Consider the following 22607-nt stretch of genomic DNA (forward strand, 5'->3'; position numbering starts at 1 on the left):
GCCTGATGGATGGGGGGCCTAGCCACCAATGTGATTTCCAGGATGAGGAGGCACAAGGCCCAGGCCTGCCGAGCCAACACCCTCCAGGTGTTTTCCTGAAGCATCCTCAAAGATCGGAGGTCTTGGGACAGGAACATCCTCCCTGCCTGATGGGAGTTGAGCGGAGAGCTACAGAGTAAGGAGACATGAGGCGCAGAATGAAGGCAATGACCAGAAAGGTCACAGCAGCATCAGGTGGGAAAACAAGGTTAATACACACACATCCTAGTTTACGGGAAGTAGGCCCTTCCCATGGTCCCCCATAGGCTCTTACTTGCCCCAGAGCAGCATGAGTTCATAGTGCTGACCAAAGTCCAGTAACAAAGGGTTGGGGACAAAGAGATGAGCTGGAACCAAGACCTCCATGATTCTCAATTCTCAGCAAAGCCAAGAGCTGAGAAAAGATAGGGTCAGAATCTATGACTTCATGCAGGATGTTGTTGAGTGATGAAGCTTTGATCATCCTATCCCATAACCCTGGCATAACCTCTACACTCAAGAGGGATGAAATCAGAATTAAAAGCCTGATTAAGGGCACAAACTCAAGAATTTACTACTTCAGAACTGGTGGTAGGTGCTAGGAGTATATCAACGCTCGTTTAGAAACACTCAAGTTCATCTCTGGCTCTCTGAGGTATCATCATGTCATGGTGAATGGCTCTGACCTTCTCTTGATCTCTGCAGAGGGCACTACAGAACTCTAGGGAGGGAATTTCAGGCAACTGACCACCAGCAGTGGAGGATAGTGGCTTCTCCACTAAATTACTTCTTCTGTTAAACACTGAGCCCTAGAGGATAGGGACATCTGCTCCATCTTGGCACCTGCTCACCGCAGCCCAGGCAGGGAGGGCAACAAACACAAGATGAGCACAGGAATAAACCCCATGGAGACTGTTTCCTACACCATGTGAGGAGGGGCAGGGCCTCTGCTCTTTACCAGCCATCCAAAGCCTAGTGCTCCACCTGGGCTCAGGGGCCCATGGCATAGGCCAGGGCTGTGAGAGAATAAAGGACAAGAATGGTCCCTGTGGTAGCTGCAGGGAGAGGGAAGAAGGGAAGACAACTTTGAGTTCAGGTGGGGATATGAGGGTTGAGCACAATGCAGGCATAAGAGATGCTGGGGAACACAGAGCACCAGAGCCCTAACAGGTCTGGCTGGGCTTGCAGAGGACTGTCCATTCTCGCCTCCAGAGACAATGAGGCCAGGACCCTGAATACTTGGTCTGGATGAGAGCATGGGGAAGAAATATGGGGCCTGGGAAGGGGCCAGATCTCTGTTTCCAGAAGGAGGGGTGGGTGTTGCCAACTGGCCCCCTTTCTTGCCTTGCCCCTCTGCTGCACTGTAATTTCTCTGGGTTCATGGCCAAACAAGAAGCATATTGGGGACTTTCCACACAGTATCACTCACAAGGTCAAGCCTGCACTAGGGGCAGTAGGGGCAAGGCCCTGCGCAGGCAGCTAGGCCCATGGGAATCCAGACGGCATCGGGAAGGAAAGGGAAGCCATTCCTGTGTGAATAGTGCTAGCAGCTGGGGTGCATCAGGGGAGAGGGCCAGAGTAAAGTGAGAGGCCAGGCAGAATCTCATACACAGCCTAAGACACATGGGCACAGACACACAGACACACAGACACATAAACAAAAACACACAAGTTCAACAATGCCACATGGAAACTAGTTCAGAGTTACAAGAGATGTGTCCAGGAAACACACTTACATAGACTCGTGAACACCCGAGTTAGATATGCTCGTGCAGGCACAAGCACACATGCAGACACAAAGACAGCCTTGCACACATGCACACAGACACACCCATCTTGCACACCCACAAACACAAATGCAGTCCAAATCCATCACTCAAAGCTTCCTCCATGAAACCTCCTCAGCCACCTCAGGAGAGATACTCTAGGAGAGAAACTCAGGTTAAAAAGAAATCAATTAACAAAGACCACATGAATTATGCTTAATGTTTACTTCTTTAGCTGGTAGGTGGAACTGGGTTTTCTGTTTTCTTATCAAGGAAGAAAAAAGACAGAGAAGATAGTATCATAGGGACAATGTGAATGCTGAAGACTCTGTGGTAACTTGAGAAGTGCTTGGAGAAAACTTCAGGGGGCAGGGGCAGTTGGTGGTAAATAACAGTGGGAACAAGAAAGTAGAATAAGTTCATTTGGCCGAATGAAATAGAAGAAATGAGAACAGATGACAATGTAAGTCCTTGCTTGGTACTCTTTGTGGAGACAGTCTCTAAGGTGGCTTCCCCCATGACTTCTACCTCCTGTTGTTCATGCTTTGTGTAATCCTATCCTCTTGAGTGTAGGCAGCCCTGTGACTTGATTCTAATCAACAAAACATGGCAAAGGTGATGGTACCAAGCCTTTTCTCAATATATAATGTCCTTGTTTGTTTCTTACAATCTTTTTTTTTTTAGAGAAAGAGTGGAAAGGAGGGAGGGAGAGAGAGAGAGGAAGAGAGAGAGAGAAACATCGATGTGAGAAAGACATAATCGATTGGTATCTCTACTGCACGCATCCTGACCAGGGCTGAGGATTGAGCCTGCAACCCAGGTACATGCCCTTGATTGGGAATTGAACTCAAGAACCTTCGGTGTGCCAGCCAGCACCTTAACCACTGAGCAACACTGGCCAGGCCTCTTACAACCTTTTTTGACAAGAATTCTATTTTGTCTGACAGCAATATAGCCACCACAGCTCTCTTTTGGTTACTAGTTACATGGGGTATTTTCTTCCCTGCTTCTACTTTCCAGCTCCATGTGTCTTTGTATCTCAAGTGAGTCTCTTGTTGATAGCATATAGATGGATTATGGGTAAATTTTTTAATCCACTCTGCTAATGTCTGCATTTTAATTGGAGAGGTGAATCCATTTAAAGTAATCACTTTTTCCACAAGCTGTGCCAGGCCAGAAAGGATTTATTTTGTAAATTAGCTATTTGTTTTCTGTACATCTTAAGTGATTCTTGCCCTACTCAGTTTGGCTCAGTAGTTAGAGTGTCGGCCTGGGACTGAAGGGTCCCAGGTTCAATTCCAGCCAAGGGTGTGTACCTTGATTGCAGGTTAGATCCCTGGCCCCTGTCAGGGAACGTGGGGGAAGCAACCAATCAATGTGTCTCTCTCATATCAGTGTTTCTCTCTCTCTCTCTCTCCCTTCCACTCTCTCTGAAAAGCAATGGAAAAATATCCTCAGGTGAGGGTTTAAAAAAAAATTATTCTTATTCCTCATTTCCTCCATTACTGCCTTTCTTTGTATTCAGTTAATTTCTTGTAGTGTCCCATTTTTATTCCCTTCCTCTTTTCTGCATATATATATGTATATTTTTAAATTAAAATATGCATTTTTTAATCCTCACCCAAGGATATGCTGTTGATTTTAAAGACAGAGGAGAGAGAGGGAAAGAGAGACTGCCTTCTGCATGTGCCCTAACCAGGAATCGAAACTACAACCCAAGTGTGTGCCCTCACTGGGAATCGAACCTGCAACCTTAATTTTCTTAGTAGTTACCTTGGGGATTACAATTAACATCTTAAATTTATAATAATCTAATTTGAATAATACCAACTTATTTTCAACTGTTTACAAATACTCTGCTCTTATACATTTTAGTTCCTCTTCCTTTATATTATTGTCACAGATTACATTTTTATATGTTGTGTGCCCATTAACATAGATTTATAATTATTTTATGCATTTGCCTTTTAAATCACATAGAAAAAAAGTGGTTAAAAAACCAAAAATATAATATACTAGCTTTTGTATCTACCTATGTAGCAGTTTTTACAAGAGAACTTTATTTCTTTGTATGTCTTTGACTTATCATTTGTTGTCATTTTGTATCAGGCTGAAGGACTTCCTTTAGCATTTCTCATAGGCAGATCTACTGGTGATAAACTTTCTCAGTTTTGTTTATCTGGAAATATCTTAATTTCTCTATTCTTATAGAATAATTTTCCAAGATACATCAATTCCACTGCTTTTTGGCCTCCATGGTTTCAGCCATTGATCTTATTGAGAATCCTATGTATATAGTGAATAATTTCTTTCTTGCTGCTTTCAAAATTCATTTCCAAGAATTTGACTTTAATGTGTTTTGGATTTATTTGAGTTTCTCTTGCTTGGAGTTTGTGAACTTCTTGAATATGTATATTTGTGCCTTCATCAGATATGGGGCTTTTTGGCCATTATTTCTTTTTAAATTTCTTCTGCCTTGTTCTCTCTCTCTTCTTCTTGTGGCACTCCTACACTGAGGTATGTTTGATGGAATACCACATGTCTCTCTGGCTGTGTTCATTTATCTTTTATCGTATTCTCCTCAGATTCAATCATTTCAATTGCCTTATCTTCAAATATGCTGATCCTTTCTTTCACCTTCTCAAATTTGTTGATGAACTCTCTCAGTGAATTTTTTCATTTCAGTTATTGTACTTTGGGCTCTAGAATTTTTTTAGTTTGGGTCATTTTTTATAATTTATATCTCTTTATTGATAATTTCATTTTGTTCATACATAATTTTTCTTGGTTCTTTGCCCATGGTTTACTTCAGCTCTTCATGCATATTAAGACAATTAATTTGAAGTCTTCATCTAGTGTATCCAATGTGTGGACATCTTTAGGGATGATTTCTGTCAAATTGTGTGTTTTTCTTGTGAATGGGCTATACTTTCCTGTTTCTTTGTATGCTTTGTAATTTTTTATTGAGAACTGGACATTCTGAGTTATTAAGTGATCTCTGGTAATCTGATTCTTCCACTCCTTAGTGGTTGCAGATATTTACTTGTTAAGGGCTGCAGCCATCCATTTTGACTTTTCCAAATGATTTTTGCCAGATGTGTACTCTTTGCTGTGTGTGGTCCCTGAAGTTTCTGTTCCATCTGCAGTCAGCCAGTGACTTAACAATGGTTTATGTCCCTCTTCCCCCAAAAAAGTGTTCTGTTCCTTTAAATATTCTGATATGTGCCATTGTAGAAGCTACTGCAGCCCAAGGAGGCTGAAACCAAGGCAAGCATCAGCACCTGTCCCTCAGGGAACCACCAAACAACCAAATCCCCAAAGCATTGGTCAGCAGCTAGTTCATGCATGATGCTCTCTTATGAAAGATGACATGAGTGTCCAATCAGGTTACTGAGTTCTGGAATAGGTAATTCTAGTTGCTCTTTTCAGCTCAATGGCTGCCTTGGTGGAGGGATCAACCCCTTGAGCTTTCTACTCTGAGATTTTGCATGCTGTAATTACTGTAGTTTAATTTTTAACATTTTAAATCTTTTATCCATTTGGAACTTACACTCATGTATAGTGTGTGAGGATTATTGGGTTATGACTTAGGATGTATGCTTAAAGCCAGATTGGGGCCCTGGTAGGTGTGGCTCAGTTGGTTAGAGCATTGTTCTGTACTCCAGGAGGTGGCAGGCTCAATTCCTGGTCAGGGCACATACCCAAGTTGCAGATTCGATTCCAATCAGGATGTATGCCAGAGACAACCAATCAATGTTTCTCTCTCACATTGAGGTTTCTCTCTCTCTCTGAAATCAATAAAAAAATTAAAAATAAATAAAACTGATTGGGACCCCAGAGTCACCATTTTAGGACTAGAAAATCCATCTGGTTCCCAGAGTGCTAAACTCAGCAGTATGCCCCTCATCCCCAGGCTTATCCCAACTTTCTGAAGAATAGCTTGTATGAGGATAGAGAGACCACAGGGAGATGTGGAGAGGAGAAGGATTGGGAGGGATCCAGTCAGTAGTAAGTGGACCAGGTCCAAGGTAGTGATAGAAAGGTTGTGCCCATGATAATAGTGTGCTTCAGGGGATGATGGGATGCAGAGGCAGTGAGGATTGGAGGCAGAGATATTGTTGGGATGGGATGAGGACATGATATTTTATCCCAAGGCCCACAGAGGAGAGGGGCTGGAATCTGAGCAAAGGAGATGAGAGATAATTGAGCTCTGGACTCTGAGGTTTCAAAACAGGTTGAGACCTCACACAGGGTAGGGAGTGCCCTGGCTAGCAAGAGGCTGGCATTTCTTGGACAGGACTGGGCAAAAACAAGGAAGTAAGATTTTTAATTTTTTTTACCTGGTCTGATGGTAGATATTGGTGTGAGAAAGCTTTTAATTCCCATCTTTCCAATCTTCCCATTCCCACCTGCCCTACCCTCTGGGGAAGTGATTAAGTAGTGAGCAGCCTATCTCTGAAGAGGTTCCAGAGAGGTAGGATAGCATGGATCTGGGGGGCATTTATGATTCCAGAATCAAAACCTATTAAATTTTTTCCCACTGTTTCTAAACTTAGCTATACTTCAGAATCAGGTGAGGGGATTATTATTTTGGGAATGTGATAGTTAATTTTATCTGTTAATTTGTCAACTTGATTGGGCCATGGGGTGACTGGACATTATTCTGGGTTTGTCAGTGAGGCTGTTTCTGGATAAGATTAACATTTGAATTAGTACACTGAGTAAAGCAGTTCACTTGCTAATGTGGGTGGACTGCATCCAACCAATTGAAGACCTCAATAGAATAAAAAGGCTAAGAGGGAATTCCTCCTGACTGTTAAGCTGGGGTATGGTCTTCTGCTTTCAGGTTCAAACTGAACCATCAGGTCTTCTTGGGTCTCAAGCCTACTGATTTTTGGACTAGAACTTATACTATTCACTCTCCTGGTTCTCAGATTTTTTAATATAAACTGGAACTACACCATTGGCTCTCCTACGTTTCCATCTTGTCTGCTGCAGATATTGCAACTCCTCAGTCTCCATAATTGTATGAGTCAATTCCTTGCACTCGAAGTAAACTAAAGCAGTTGCAAAAGCAAAAATCAAGAATTTTCTGGAAGTATCAAGAAGGAAACTGACTGGTGAGTTTCTTTATCTGCTGCTTGGTCTCTTCTACTTTGATGAAGAGAACAGCAGCTCCAATCTCTGGATATCCAAGAAGAGAAATTCTGGGCTTTGGCCTGATCTATTCAGAACCAAAGCCAAAAGTCTGGCTTTCTTCACTGTTGTTTCCGTCTTCAATTCCATCAACAATCCTTGAAGTGAGGTCTGGAGGTCCAGCACTATTCAAAGTTGACAGCTGCAATTTTAAGTTCTTCTCTTTCTTTTTACCATGGTTAGGGGGGATCAGTTTCCTGTTTGGTTTGGGGGGAATTGTGAACTGGAGACTCTGATAGGTGAGTTAAATGGCACTGTTCCTGAGGCCAGTTGCTTCAAGCTTAAACCTAGATATCGTTTATTGCTTCCAACCTTCTTGCTCCATGAAGGGAGAATCTCCTTTGTAGATGGGAGAGAGGGAGGCTGTCTCCTCTTCTTCCCTCTCCTCCTCCTAAGTGAGGAAATTACTAAAGATACAGAATTAGAGGCACCACTCCCTAGCCATCTTAAAAAGAACCTCAGAATAAAGTCAAAGGATCTGTATTTTACTAAGTCCTCCAGGTACTTCCAAGCATTTGGTGGGGTGTGGCTAGGAGAGCCACCTGGGCCAATTTTACTCCCCACCCCAAACTCCAGATGGAAACAAAAGTGATCTGGGTAAAGGGGAAGCTGGAGTGATATACCCCCAACCTTCCTGAGAGATGGCACTTTCTGGCCTAGTATAGCATGTGGAAAAATAGAAAACATGGCAGGGAAGAGTTGGGGACTCTCCTGCTTCCTCTTCTAAAATCCCACGTTCCCTCTCTGTCCCAAGACATCCTGCCCCCTTCCCCTGTTTATGCCATCGTGGGGAGGAAGGGTGCCTCTTGTTTGTCAGATGGTGTTCACAGCTCCCTTAGGTTCTATCCTTGACTGCCTTTCTTTGATTCAGGAAGCTCTTCCTAGGATCTACCCTAAGTCCCTACTTCTGAACTTGAGCCTGTAGTGGTAGACCAGCTTAGGGGAGATGTTTTATCCTGTAAGTATTGGAGCCTCCCTGCTTGTTACTGGCGCTTAGAACCTAAGTTAGGGGCACTGAGAGAAGGGACAGAATATGTGGGAGTTTTGCCAGGGATAGATTCCTGACTGGACAGAAAGCCAGGGCTGAAAAGAGCCACTCTCAGAGCAGGAGAGTAAAGCAAGTTCCTGCCACACACTGGGCTGTAGGTATCTGAACCTATGTAGTGGAGGTGGGGGCATCACAGGAAGGCATGGAGAGAAGCCTGGAATGGATTGGAATACAGGTATAGATACAGTTATGAGGAGAGGGGTTGAGCTTATGAAAGGAGTTGTTATCCTTCTCTGGGACCCCAAGTAAGCTACCCAGCCATTCCTCTACCTTGAGCTGCTGGTCAGGGCTCATTCCACTTCACAGGCCCACTTGAACTTAGAGGTTGGTGTGAGAGTCTGGAGCTTGCAGACCTAAACCAAGCACTTCCTTGGTCCTCATGCCAGACTAGATGTAGACATTGGGGAAGGGGACTCAGAGACTCAGGAGGCTACATACCTGAGATGTGAGTGTCCACCTAAGAATTCCAGTCATTTGGGTGAAGGTATGGCCTGAGCTCTTGAGAGAACCTAGGTAGTGTTTGACAGTCCCTGGGGTAGCCGAGGAGTGCTGCACTGGAGGTCTCAGTGTCTCAGGGTAAGAGGTGAGGGGTGAAGGAGGTACACATGGCTGACTTCAGCTTTACCTCTACAGATGAGTTCAGAACAAACACACCATATCACCAGATTGAGACCTTGAATGTGGGGAGAGAAGGTATGCTAATTCACCCTCTACTCCTCTCCAGTGTCAAAAGGCCCACTACCTCTTTAGGACAAGCACCTGGGCCAGGCTCTGAGGGAGGGGTCCTAGGTGTGGTGTTGCAAGAGTCTGGAAAACCCCACATTGGGAAGTGGCCACATTCCCTCTGGCCCCATGCTAGAGCCTTGTGGGGGCTTCCAGGGCAACAGATGCTCCCAGCTTGGCAGGCAGGAGCTGGGGAGGGATATGGCAGGAATTTCAGCCCAGAGGCTGGGCTAGTCCCGGAACAGGGCTTGGTGTGGCCAGGGCTACTGTGGGCATTATAACAAAGGTCAAAGGCCCGGGCGCCTTGGTGTTCCTGGATTCTCACGTGAGCACTGAGCCCTCCAGGTACAAGCTGCCGTGATGACTGTGCAGCTGTTACTGAAGGAGCCTCTGAATTACTGGAGCACAAATGACCCATACCTTCCTAAATGCATGATATTTGTGTACTTAGTGCTGATATTACACAATGTATAGCGACCTAGGGTTAGGGTTAGAATTAGGGCTCTATTAGACTAGCAATGATGCAATGGTTATAGTTGGAGGTGGTAAGCATAGGGCCAGGTAAAGATTATTGGGGTAACACCCAGCAGCATTACCTTGATAGGGTGTGTCTATCTGGTTTACTCTTTCCTTAGAGTCTGTGTCTGCTGTGTCAGAGAGGCTTGGGGGTCAGGACTCTGCAGTAAACTGGGGACACTGGTGGGGATGGGATGGATGTGTAGGTGAAGGATAGGACTGCTAGAGGGGACAGTGGACTCACTTGCTGACCTTGATAGTTCTTTAGAAGCACACAGCCAAGTTTTTGAAATGAGGGGTATGCATGTGAATCCAAGACTATCCTTATCAAAGGACAAGCAATGGGGCAGAAATGATAAACCAGAGTTTAGAGGAAGGATAAACAGTCTTGTCGAGGTGGCTGAGGAGGTTTCATGGAGGAAGCTTTGAGTGATGGATTTGGACTGCATTTGTGTTTGTGGGTGTGCAAGATGGGTGTGTCTGTGTGCATGTGTACAAGGCTGTCTTTGTGTCTGCATGTGTGCTTGTGCCTGCACGAGCATATCTAACTCGGGTGTTCACGAGTCTATGTAAGTGTGTTTCCTGGACACATCTCTTGTAACTCTGAACTAGTTTCCATGTGGCATTGTTGAACTTGTGTGTTTTTGTTTATGTGTCTGTGTGTCTGTGTGTCTGTGCCCATGTGTCTTAGGCTGTGTATGAGATTCTGCCTGGCCTCTCACTTTACTCTGGCCCTCTCCCCTGATGCACCCCAGCTGCTAGCACTATTCACACAGGAATGGCTTCCCTTTCCTTCCCGCTGCCGTCTGGATTCCCATGGGCCTAGCTGCCTGCGCAGGGCCTTGCCCCTACTGCCCCTAGTGCAGGCTTGACCTTGTGAGTGATACTGTGTGGAAAGTCCCCAATATGCTTCTTGTTTGGCCATGAACCCAGAGAAATTACAGTGCAGCAGAGGGGCAAGGCAAGAAAGGGGGCCAGTTGGCAACACCCACCCCTCCTTCTGGAAACAGAGATCTGGCCCCTTCCCAGGCCCCATATTTCTTCCCCATGCTCTCATCCAGACCAAGTATTCAGGGTCCTGGCCTCATTGTCTCTGGAGGCGAGAATGGACAGTCCTCTGCAAGCCCAGCCAGACCTGTTAGGGCTCTGGTGCTCTGTGTTCCCCAGCATCTCTTATGCCTGCATTGTGCTCAACCCTCATATCCCCACCTGAACTCAAAGTTGTCTTCCCTTCTTCCCTCTCCCTGCAGCTACCACAGGGACCATTCTTGTCCTTTATTCTCTCACAGCCCTGGCCTATGCCATGGGCCCCTGAGCCCAGGTGGAGCACTAGGCTTTGGATGGCTGGTAAAGAGCAGAGGCCCTGCCCCTCCTCACATGGTGTAGGAAACAGTCTCCATGGGGTTTATTCCTGTGCTCATCTTGTGTTTGTTGCCCTCCCTGCCTGGGCTGCGGTGAGCAGGTACCAAGATGGAGCAGATGTCCCTATCCTCTAGGGCTCAGTGTTTAACAGAAGAAGTAATTTAGTGGAGAAGCCACTATCCTCCACTGCTGGTGGTCAGTTGCCTGAAATTCCCTCCCTAGAGTTCTGTAGTGCCCTCTGCAGAGATCAAGAGAAGGTCAGAGCCATTTACCATGACATGATGATACCTCAGAGAGCCAGAGATGAACTTGAGTGTTTCTAAACGAGCGTTGATATACTCCTAGCACCTACCACCAGTTCTGAAGTAGTAAATTCTTGAGTTTTGTCCTTCATCAGGCTTTTGTTTTCTTCTGAATTTACCTCTCTTGAGCCAAGGGGAGCTGGTGAATGGGGGTTATGGGATGGGATGATCAAGGCTTCAGCCCTCAAGAGCCTATATGAATCATAGGCTTTGATTCTGTCTTCTCTCAGCTCTTGATTTTAATGAGACTTGAGAATCCTAAAAATCATGATTCTAGCTCATCTTTCTGCACCTGTCCCTTTGTTACTTGATTTAGCAGCATTACCAGTGCTGGCATGTGGCAGGTAGAATACATGGGAAGGTTCTGCTGTACCCTAAATCAGGATGTGTGCATGTTAACTTCTGCCTCCCATTTGATGCTCCTGTGACTTTTCTGGGTCATTCCTTTCATTCTGGACCTATGTCTCCTTGCTCTGTGGCCCTCTGCCCAACTCCCATCAGTCAGGGAGGATGTGCCTGTCACAATACCTCCTATTATCTTTAGGGATGATTTAGGGAAACACTAGAAGGTGTTGGCTCAGCAGGCCTGGGTCTTGGGCCTTCTTGTCCTAGAGGCCACACTAGGGGCTAGGTCCCCATCCCTTAAGTACAGAATTGCCATTCAGAGGAGGGACACATTCTTGCTGCTTCTCATCCTGACTTTTCTGCATCCTGCTAGTGATCAACACATTGTGCCAAGTGCTGGGGTTCTACCAGGGGAAGGGAGTCCTGCCACCACCTCCTCCTCATTTGATGGAATATTGAGTCATCCTGGATTTCCTTAGGAATCAGAGAGGCAGGGCCATCCCACAGTCCCCCCTACCGCACCATAAGTGGTGGCACTTCCTATCCTTCCTCCAGCTCTTGGCTCCTCTGTGGTAAGTCAGAAGGTGGAAATGCAGAGGTGCCACCTTCTGTGAGATATGAGGTGTCCACAACAACGGTCCATCCTATTCAGTCAGGGCAGCCTCTTTGTCTTTCTGCTTCCCAGTTCTCTCCTCCCCTACCCCCCAAACTCCACTGTCCATTGCTGAACACTAAGATGCCACACCTGCTCTCCATACATCTAGAACTTCTCTGCAATCTCTCCTGCTGCTCTAGTCTTCCAAGAGCACCTGCTTCACACACGCGATCAGCAACTTCATCTTTTTGTGCCCACCTGGACTCTTTTAATTTGACACACACTCCTTAGACTCTAATAGTTGCCATGATAACTTCCAGAATCCATCTCCACCTCTGTAGCTTTTGGTTTCTGTCCTTCATATCCCTTCCTCCACCCACAGCCGTGGTCCCCTTGCAGCTCTTCTCTCACTCTTTTTGGTTTTTGTCCACACTCCTACACGTGAAAGAAACCCTTCTTCTAAGCTAAAAAAGTCCTCCCTCATTTGTGCTACCTTCTTTATACTTGCCAGCAGCAAAGTGTCTGCACTTTTAGCCAAGACCACCCCCTGGACTGGGCCTTAGCTCCCATCACTTACCTCCATGCCACATTGCTCTCGGAGTTCTTGCCTTGCTCTCCTGCATCATCAGTTTATTCCTCCTGACTCTGTCCTTTCCAGCAACATTCAATATGCTATGTTTCTCATGTTAAAAAAACAACCACCCTCTCTGGGTCTCACTTCCTCCTACAGCTATTTCCTCATTTTTCTGCACCTCTGTGGAACCAACCTCCTTGAAAGAATTGATTATACTTTCTATCACCAATCACTCCCTTTCCATTCTCTTGAATTTACTCCAGTTACACCGACACCTCCCCCATTCACCTGAGTCCGTTCTTTTCAATGCCATAAGTGATCTCCATGTTGCTAAATCTAATTGGCCAAACATGAGTCCATCATCTTACTTGGTCAATTCTTAACTTTTCATGCATTTTCCTTGCAATTCTTTTCTGTTTTGGCTTCCAGCATCACATATTCTTCTAGTTTTCCTCCTTCCTCCCTGGCTTCTCAGTCTCCTCTGCTTACTTGTCTCTCCTCCCCCCCACCAATTTCTTAACATAAGAGCCTAGTCCTTAGATCTCTCCTTCACTTACTCTCATTTTCTAACTGACCTTATCTGGTCTCATGGTTTTATATACATCAATCAATCAATCAATCAATCAATCAATCAATCAACCAATCATCTATAGCCAGGACCCTCCCAGGGGACCATCAGGATTCTGTGTTGAGAACAGACTGTTGGAGGTATAGTCCCAGTTAGAAGCAGGGAGATTAGTTATACTATTGCAATAATTTTAGCAGTAGAGAAAGTAAGAAGTGGTGATGTTCTGAATTCATTTTGAAGGTAGAGACAAGATTTTCTGATGAATTGGATGTGGACTGTTAAAGAGATAATATATCAAAGATGACACCAATGTTTTTGGCCTGAACAACTGGCAAGAGACAGGTGCCATTAACGAATCTGGGAAATACTACAATGGGAACAGGTTTGGTATGCATGACTGGGTGGTGAGGAGGAGCGGGGGAGGTACAGAGAATCAGAAGTTCACTTTGCGATGAATATTGGACATCCAAGTGTATATGTTAATTAGACAATTTGAGCATGTGAGACTTTCTACCCAATAAGATAATGATCTCCAAGTACAAACTACTGGTGGTAACTTGACAGTCTTGGTGACTCTTGTGTCTGGCATAGTTCCTTTCACATAGTAAGTACTCAATGTTTTAATTATTGAATATAAGATGCCTCTGAGGGTGATTTTTATTGTGACCCCTTTGTGTGACCCTAGGGTTCTCATCAGCTGAGTACTTCCTCCTATGGCAGGACCCCACACACCATAGCACTCACCCACATGAATGTAATAATTGACCTGCCTCCTCAGTCCAGACTTTGGACTCAAGTACTAATAAGGCGTTACTGTGTGCCAGTCTATCCTAAACCCTGGGTATATAAGACACTGTAGTAATTGTTCAGACCAGTGACTGACTTGATGTATGGTCTGAGCAAAAAAGTGGATGTGTAGTGTGATACCATTCCCTGACATTGGAAAGTGGTTTGATGGGGTAGAGTGTATTTGGAAATTTTGAATTTGCCCCCAATTATTGGCTCTACAGTTGGGACTCAGAGGAAAGACTAGCATAGAGAAGTGGCTTTGGGAATCACCAGTATGTTAATAGTAACTGAGGTTTGGGGTATGGATGTCCAGTTATCCCCCTTTCCCAGATGAAGAAACTAGGGCTCAGAAATGTTAAGTAACTTGTCAAATGTCAGAGTTAAGATTCTAACTCTGATGATTTTTTTTCTACATTCCATCCTGTAACTTTGACCTTAAAATCTGCATCCTCTCCAAGGGTCACACATTTGGGCTGAAAACAGTAAAAACACATGGGTTTCACATCAAGGGTTTCACATTATATTTCCATTAATGACAAAGTTATTTCTCTGAAATAGGAGCTATGGCCACAGTCCCATTTTTGTTCTGCTCAGCTATCTTATTACTAGAGACTCATATGTACTATTAAATTCTAGATTCTGGGCCACTTTTTCTGTCTGGTTAATGGGACAGGACACTTTCCAAAAGCCTTTAAAGTTTTCTTTTGACAGTCAAGGTGAATAGTTCTGGTGCTTTCTGAAATGTGATGGGACATTAATGGATGGGAAAGGATGACAGGAATCAAAGACTGGAGCTGGCAGGCTTATATGATTCAGTCTTTGGTTGGGGAAACGATAGGAGTCATCATCTGGGGAAGTCACCGAGAGGCACCAGGTAGATCCTGGGAGGGGATCTAGCTGATTAAGTTCAACACCATATAATACACATGAAATACATTAAAATATACATATATATGTACATTTTTTTTTTTTTCCCAAGGAGGCAAGGCTGGTAGAAAAGAAGAAAGTGGAGAAGGATCCCAGGTGTAGGTGGTGTAGAAATGACACACAGCCGTGGGGCCAAGTACAAACTGCTGATGGTAACTTGACAAGCCCAGATAGTTTAGAAAACCCCTTCTGTTTGTGGATTTTCCCAGAACTCACTTCCCTTTTATCACACTATAGGCAAGCAGATTGAAGCTCAGATTTAATTAATTCTCCCCAAATCACTTGGGCCTTGGGTTGGCTTCCTGGCTCCAGGTTCTTTTGAGTACAAGTAAAATTGGCTTTGTTCCCTTATATGCCCTGGTCAGATCTCAGCTTGCATCTCAGTTTTTCTCTTGGGTTTTACCAGTTCATAACAAGGGTTGCAGAGAATTTCACATTATACTTCCATTAATGACAAATAGTTATTTCTCTGAAATACGAAATTTGGCCACACTTACTCCATCCCAGTTAACAGGAGATGGTCGGACAGGATCCACTTCATCCATTTTACATCTCTTCAGGAGGTCAAGGGAATATGAGTATGATGGCCACTGTTAAGAGATCAGGTCTGTGGCAGGGCTACAGATGCTACTGGTGGTCAGTTTCTGTCCCAAATACTTCTGTCTATATGCTCCCCTCCCTGCCTCCCTCCCACCTTCCCTTGGGGGTGGGAAACAAGCCCTTCTCCATATCCTACAGTGATCTTCATTCCAGGACTCACTCATTCCATGCAGATGACAGGCAGTGGAGGTGGGATATAGGCAAGAGAGCCACAGCAGACTCCCAGATGAGTTCTTGAGAAAGCTCTAACCAATAACCAAGAGGGAGCAGAGATGGGGAGATTCTATCACTTGCTTTTGACAGTCTGCCACATTAGCTACATGCTTTTGATAAACACAAAGCACCTCCTCAAGGCTGGAGCATGTGGCACTTCTCTAAAAAGCTCCTCTCCAGATGTGGCCATAGATAGAAGTCAACAGTGAATTTTGCCTGTGGGACTCCCAGACACTTCTTCATGTCAGTACTATCCTCATGTCCCCATTGCTCCTCTGGGCCCAAGGATACCATGGGAAGCCATGATAGAATTCAAGCCTGACCTTTACCTTCAATGCACTTAGATGAGGGCCTTCCTTCTCTGCTCAAGTTCCTTCATCCACTGTCCCAGGTGGGGCTGGGAGGAGTCTGTGGAATGCTGAGCCCCCTTAAGTGTGGGTTAAAGCTCCTTCCCTAGGTAGGAAGGACATTTTAGCCTCCCTCATGCCTTCCCTTAACACACCACAGTGGAGGGAAGGAGCAGACAGACAACTCTTTGCTTAGAGATATAGACTGTATTTGGGTGGCACCTGGCCCTACCTTCACATTAATGAAAAGGACAGTAGCTAGCCCTTCAAGGGTTGCAGACATGGAGGAGCCTATAAAATCCTTCAACTGTTCTGGGTCTTCTTGAGCAGGCCAGCATTTCCCTCTGAGGTGAGAGTTGAGAGTTAGGGTGTGTTCCTGGTTGGGTGGCACAAACCACTTGAGGACAGTGTCGAGGGCAGTGGCAGGGGTGGCCCAAGCCTGAGGCAGAGTAGAATCGATGGCAACAGGAGCGGTGCCTGAGCTTAATGTTTGGGAAATGGGAGCCATACAAGAAGGCCAGGTCCACTTGCATCTCAATGTGGGGAGATTGGGCTTTGAGGACCCCGCTTGTCTTCTTCTCTGTCTTAGTTTGCTTCATGGGAATTTTGGCTGAAGCCAACTTTTTTCCTACCTTTTTTCTCCTAGTGTTGGCCATTTTTGCAACTGTCAAAAAATTGGAGTCTTTGTGCCCTTTGCCTTTTGCCTTGATGTTTATACACTGCAGAAGGGATTTCATCTTATTTCTCAAGCCCAATTCTGGAAGGCTGGGCTTCTTGTGAGTATGGGCTGGCAGCACCTGCCCCTGAAAAACCTGACCTTGCAAACTTCGGCCCGGTAATAGCTTATGCTGAATGAGTTGGCCCAGGACAGGTTGGCCATGTAACCCCAGGGGCCCTATAGGCTGGGTACTCTTAGGAGTCCTTGCTTGTTTGAGACATACATTGAGCCTGGTTTGACTGTCTTGAAGGTCATTCTCCTTAGATTCTTTACCCTCAGGGTTTCCTAGAGGAAGCTCTGGGGGATTAAGCTGAGAGTGATGCTGGGAACTGCAGGGAGCATCAAGGTGAAAGCTATGTTTCCATCGCCAGGGGCTTTGGGGTGTCCTGTTCAGGAGCATCCCATCTGGTCTCTGGGCTTCAACAGGATGGCTTTTTTCTCTTGTTGAGGAGAGTGCAAACCCTGCATCTCCTTCTCCGCATTTTCCTGCAGATCTAGGTTTCCTTGGGCCTTCTTTCTTTTCAGCCAGCATGGGGACTTGGGCTGGGTCCTTGCTCTTGCCAGGGCTTAGGGACTCAGGGTTCTGCACCTCCTCCAGGATGGGGTTGTTCACACTGGCCTCCAGCTGAACACAAAGCACTGGGCCCTCTGTCATGTCTCTACTGGGTTGTGACATCTTGGAGGAACTGTGGACAGAACCATGAGGTGCTACTCTGGAACTAGGCTGCTTCGGGTTCTGCTGCACTGCCCTTAACTCTGTGACCAGCTGTTCCTTAAGGTAGAGCCATTTTAGATTTGGGGCATGGGGAGTGTGTGGTGTGATAAGCAGTTCCTGGAGCAATGTTTTTCCTTGGTTGTTTAGACTCCCAAGAGACTCCTGTGTGGATATATCCTCTGGGATGGCTACAGTTTGTTCCCTGGACTCCCTTGCCTTTGTGGGAATTCCCCATTGTATCTCTAGGATCTTCCTTCTCAGATGGAAATTTAGTCTGGCCAAGATGGGTTTCTTGAATAAGTAGGGCCTAGCAGACTCTGTCTGGCTTTCTAGAGGCTCCATCTCAATCATTCCTTCCACCTGTGCTTCAGACTGAACCTCATCTGCAATTCCTGCACAAGCCTCATTGGTATCTTGAAAGCATGGCCCACGACTTAGACACTGCTCTTCAGGTGAAATCATCTGAGTCAGAGGTTCTGTTACGGTTTTGACAGCCTCAGGAACCACGTCTGTGATTGTAGCTCCACTAGTAATTGCTGAGGACATGGCCTTGGGGGGAGCCATATACGAAAGAGGGGGGAGCCCTGATAAAAAGGCCAGATACTTGTGCCGTAAAGTTGTCTTCAGTTGATCCATGGTTTCCTTAGATAGGGCTTGGGGTAGTCCCAGTTGTTCAGTGACAGCATCTTCTGAGGTCTGTTGCTGCTGATCAGGGTCTATTGGCATCCAGGGCATAACCTTCTGTTGTAGGTCAGGGTGGGTTGCTGCCTGTAGCTCCGGGGACTTGGTTTCTGGGATGCAGGTGAAGGGAGCCACTGTGAGGCCCCCAGGAATTATGCACTCACAAGACCTATACACATGGACAGGGATCTTGCCTTCATGGATCTGCCCACATTTGGAATTGATGTGGCTCTGCAGTATTGCCTTGACCTGGTCAAATAAGTGTGGCATGAGGACTGACACTGTGTCCTTAAAGGGTGAGAAATGGTCACCAGCACCTGTGACTTCTGGAACTGAGGGTTGGGAAACATTCACATTGGTTAGGGTTTTGCTGCTCCAGGACAGAGTCTGATGATGAGTGGGGGACAGGAGCAACTGGAAGGACTGCTGGATCATCTGGGGCAGGCCCCAGCGATGGTGAATCAACTGCCTCTGGAGGTGGAATTCCAGCAGCTTCCGGGCATGCTCTGGCCAGAGCAGTTCCCTTGTGAGGACAGGGATGGACTGCCCTGGCCAGGAAGTTTTCACAGTCTTAGGAGACTGTGCTTTGTGACAGGACTTACATTGCATGGGGCTCTGGGTGTGCTGAGTTCTCTGTAAAGCAACTGGCAAACCCCACTGACGCTGGAGCTGCCTCTGCAGCAGGTGCCACTCTAAGGCTTCACACTCAGCCAGAGTCAGAAATGGGACATTGATCTGAGCTTGTTGATGGCCAGATGGCATGACCCAATTTGGGGATGATGGGGAAGAGAGTGGGGCTGACTGGGGTGCAGTTTTAGGTTGCACGGGGAGGGAGGAGGGCTCCTTGAAGAGAAAAGGATCCTTCAAGGTTAGCTTGGACATGGTCCTGTTTGTCAGGTTATCTTGAGAGCCCAAGAAGGTGTCAGTCAGAGACTCACTGTGCAGAGAAGGGAGACCACAGAATAACTGGACATATTTCTGCTTTAAATGGCTCAGCGTGTCATTAGCTTGTTGCCCATGAAGTGAATAGAGGCCACTTAAGCCTTTGAGGGCTGGAGAGGGCAAGGCAAGAACCACATGGTTTGGGTTTTGCTGGTAGTGGTGTCTTTGTATTGGGTCTATAATGGACCATTCAGAGACCCAGAATGCCTGGGTAGCCTGGCCAGCCATACATGAACCCCAGGTCTGGTAGGAAATGGTTGCAAATTTCTCTACAGAGAATTCAGCAATGTCATTTTGGATGAAAGAAACTGGCTGCTTGTTTACAGGTTGGTAATATAATGGCAGGTTTGGCATAAGCTGCCTCAGGGACTCCTCTACCCGTCTGGGCAGCCCCCACCTCTGGAAATGCATCCATTTTTTTACATGTACCTCAAGAAGATGCAGGACTTCAGGACTGGAGAATGGCAGGTGGGTAGGGAGGATAGTGACCATAGGCAAGGCCATAGAATGTGTCAGGGCAGTGATTTCACGGTTCAGAGTCAGCCGAGGGTCTTGGGGATGCAAGTGCTGTTGACCTTGTTTCCGGTACACAAAGTTGAGGTTTCTTTTCAATATGTTTTGCTGCTTCACTGTACTCTTAGGCTCCTTAAACCTTGAAGAAGACATATTCTCTGGATCCACTGGCATTTCTTGCCCTTGAAGTGTCTGCTCTAGCCGGAGGTTTTCTGCCGCATAATCTTGGATGTTAACTGAACTGATTGACTGGGCAGTTGACCAGGTTAAGGATTTCTGATCCATTAATTGTGACACTGAAGGGGTTGCAGATGGAAATGAACGCTCTTTGGAGTGCATGGAATGATGCTCCAGACTTTGCTCAAAAGACGCATTGGACTTGGACAAAATCTCTAGGCAAGAGGAGCCCTCTGATGGTCCCAATGTAAAGGGAGAGATCAGGGTGTTCTCACCCACCAGCAACCGCTGAATCTTCAATGCCATGGCATTACAGATTTCGCAGTAAGTATCTGCACACAGAAGCCTTCGTACACTTCCCTCCTGAGGAAGCCAGCTCTGGCTAGAAGAGAAAACATGGCAACTGTTAATGATGTACTGACATCTACCTCTTTTGAAAGTTGTGGCCTTAAGAGTGGTCCTTCCCTCCCTAGTCCTGTACACCCTGGGGCATCTCCCTCACCCTCTGATGTTTACTCCTCAACTTTTCTTTGTAATAAAATGCCATTTGGCAAGTTATAGTGTGCTGGTGTGAGGACCAGTGGCTTGTAGGGCAAGGTCTCAGACCATCCATGGGAACACAGGGCTGTAACAACTGGGAGGTGGGGTGAATTCTCTGCTGACCCATGTCGAGAAGTTGAACCAGGAGAAGGAAAGATGGCAGATGGGGGAGCCAATGGTTAGCTGATGGAGCATCACCTGGAATATCACCAAGTAGAACCCGAAGTGAGTCTCATTTGGGGTAAGAACACCACAGTCTGATAGTCAATATTTCCAAACTCTGGAAATTAAGGTTCATGTGGGAACTCTGCATTCTAGAAACTCTGAGAAGTCACTGTATCTATAAATAGCATCTCGTGGGAGCCAATCTAATTCTCTAGAACTCTTAAGAGGAGGATGAGATAACTGACTCCTGGCTGAAGGCTGTCCCAGGAACTGAGCTCCCTGAAGATGGAACTAGAGAATGCAATGTCAGCAGGGTCTAGGGGTCTGCCCTTGCAAGGGTGTAGCTGTAAGGAGAATATGACAATGATGACTTATTTATGCACATATTTATCCATTCTCTTTGTTGGATAACTGGTCTTTTGGCTGAGTACAAACCCATGTAGGATCTTTTATGAATTAAGCACTAGTCAAATTCTGAATTCCAGGAGCATTGTGAGCTTGGCTCAGAGTAGAACTGGGAGACTCCTCTCTCCTAAGATGTCTGAGTTCCCTTTGCCCTGGCAACCCTCTCACCCAGTGCTCCAACCTCCGCTGTGTCTGACTCCCTCCCAGTCATCATCCCTCTCCTCATCCCTGCCCAGGCCAAGCAGAGAAATCATCACAGTCCAGGCTGGAGTTGGGAGACTACAGGCAGCAAGTGATCACCTTTTCATGACAGAGAGCAGCTCCCATGGCTTCTCAGCTTCTTTGCAGGAATGTTTCCTAGCTGAGAAATCAGGCGACAGTGTTACATGGAATGAGAGAGGATTCAGGGACATCCTATAGGCAGCTGAAGGCCTTTCAATGAGAAGAGCCTGAAAGCCCCAACAGTCAGTGCTCTAGGGCATGTCTGGGTACAACTTAACCAGTTATGATGTGCTGTCCAGGACCAAATCTCATTAGATCCTCACACTGCACTGTGAGTGAGGCATGATCTTCAGACGCCCATTTGTTGGATAAAGGATAACAGATGAAGTGACTTCCACAGGGTCATAAAACTAGTAAATGGCACAGCTGAGGACCCGCTACTACTTCCTCACTCTTCATTTTTTGGGTAAGGTGGAGGATTTTGGAACATTTACAGGCTCTGATTTCCCACCCAAGGAAGTCTTCTGGGAGAATTTGTCACCTTGAGGAACTGGAACCTTTAGTGGTTAGAGCACCTGTTCCCAGCACCAAAGGTGAAAGGGAGACAAAATCAGTGGGACCCTTGCCCACAGTGGAGGGGAGTCAGAGAAGGGACTGGAACTTTACCTCTTGACGCTGCATCTCTAGCCCTTTGCCTGAGTTTTCGGTGACGCTTAAAGACAAAATAGAGTGTGAAGCTGAGACACTTTTAATTTTTATGTTCAAAATGAGACAAATCAAATATACATTTTCTAATCCCTTTCTGTTTATCTGCCTGTATTTTTATTTACTTTCATTTCCATCTCCATCTTTTTTCACCCCAACATTTCCCTTCTCTTCTTGCTTCTGATTCATTTCAAGACTGTTCCATACTCTATAACCCCCATCTATTTTCAGGAGAAGTTCTATGTGAGATTTATGATGAAATAAGAGAAAGAGTTGAACAAATTAAAGGGTGTGTAGGTCTAATAGCCAAAGGACCTTTGCTAACAAATATCTTAATGGACCACTAACCAGAAGAATCCTCCATATTGGGAAGTCTTCTGAGATCCATTGATAAAGATTTCACTGAATCTAGGTCTCTACCCAAGGTTGATAGTCTGGTTCTTGATTTTTCAATTAGAATACATTGCAGGGATAGCCTGGTAAGGAATTATTTCTAGTCTCTGAGAAGAAAAGTACCATATTAAAGTAACTAAATGTATGGTATAATAATGGGCAGAGAGGGTAAAAGGAGAGGCTCTGAGGTCTTAAAAGCTTCTTATCTGAGGCTTAATTAGGTTAATCATAGTCATAGTGTTTCCCTACCTGACAGCAGCTCCTTCTAGGTTTTAACCTTAACCCTTGGTAACTCCTTTTCACTTGCCAGATAATTAGGATAATAATGAAGATGAAGCCATAGGTATATAAGGGATACATCAAATCCCACAGAAAAAAAGTAGGGTTCAACATGATCTAAACTTCATAAGCACGAGGAGACTACCCATCCCTATTTCTGGGTCATTAGTAGCTAATGACCCCCAATGCTAGACCTTGTCATCTCCACCTCACAGAGGGTGGAACCAGGTCACCAAGCTGCATCACAAAGACCTTCTGTTTCA

General features: G+C 45.7%; 1 protein-coding gene across 1 annotated transcript; it reads right to left on the bottom strand.

Annotated features, from left to right (window-relative positions):
- Positions 1-18: 18 nt before the first annotated feature.
- On the bottom strand, positions 19-22458 carry LOC107544858 (protein SPATA31F3-like). The gene is made up of 6 exons (XM_087822549.1): positions 22315-22458; positions 21634-21679; positions 21046-21106; positions 19915-20017; positions 16522-16659; positions 19-168 (listed from the first exon to the last, which is right to left on the bottom strand). Exons 1-6 carry the CDS (start codon positions 22456-22458, stop codon positions 19-21), a joined length of 642 nt encoding a protein of 213 aa, XP_087678675.1.
- Between the last annotated feature and the right edge of the window lie 149 nt (positions 22459-22607).

This window comes from Miniopterus natalensis, chromosome 12, assembly GCF_054644295.1.
Source record: "Miniopterus natalensis isolate mMinNat1 chromosome 12, mMinNat1.hap1, whole genome shotgun sequence".
In the NCBI taxonomy this organism is placed as follows: domain Eukaryota; kingdom Metazoa; phylum Chordata; class Mammalia; order Chiroptera; family Miniopteridae; genus Miniopterus; species Miniopterus natalensis.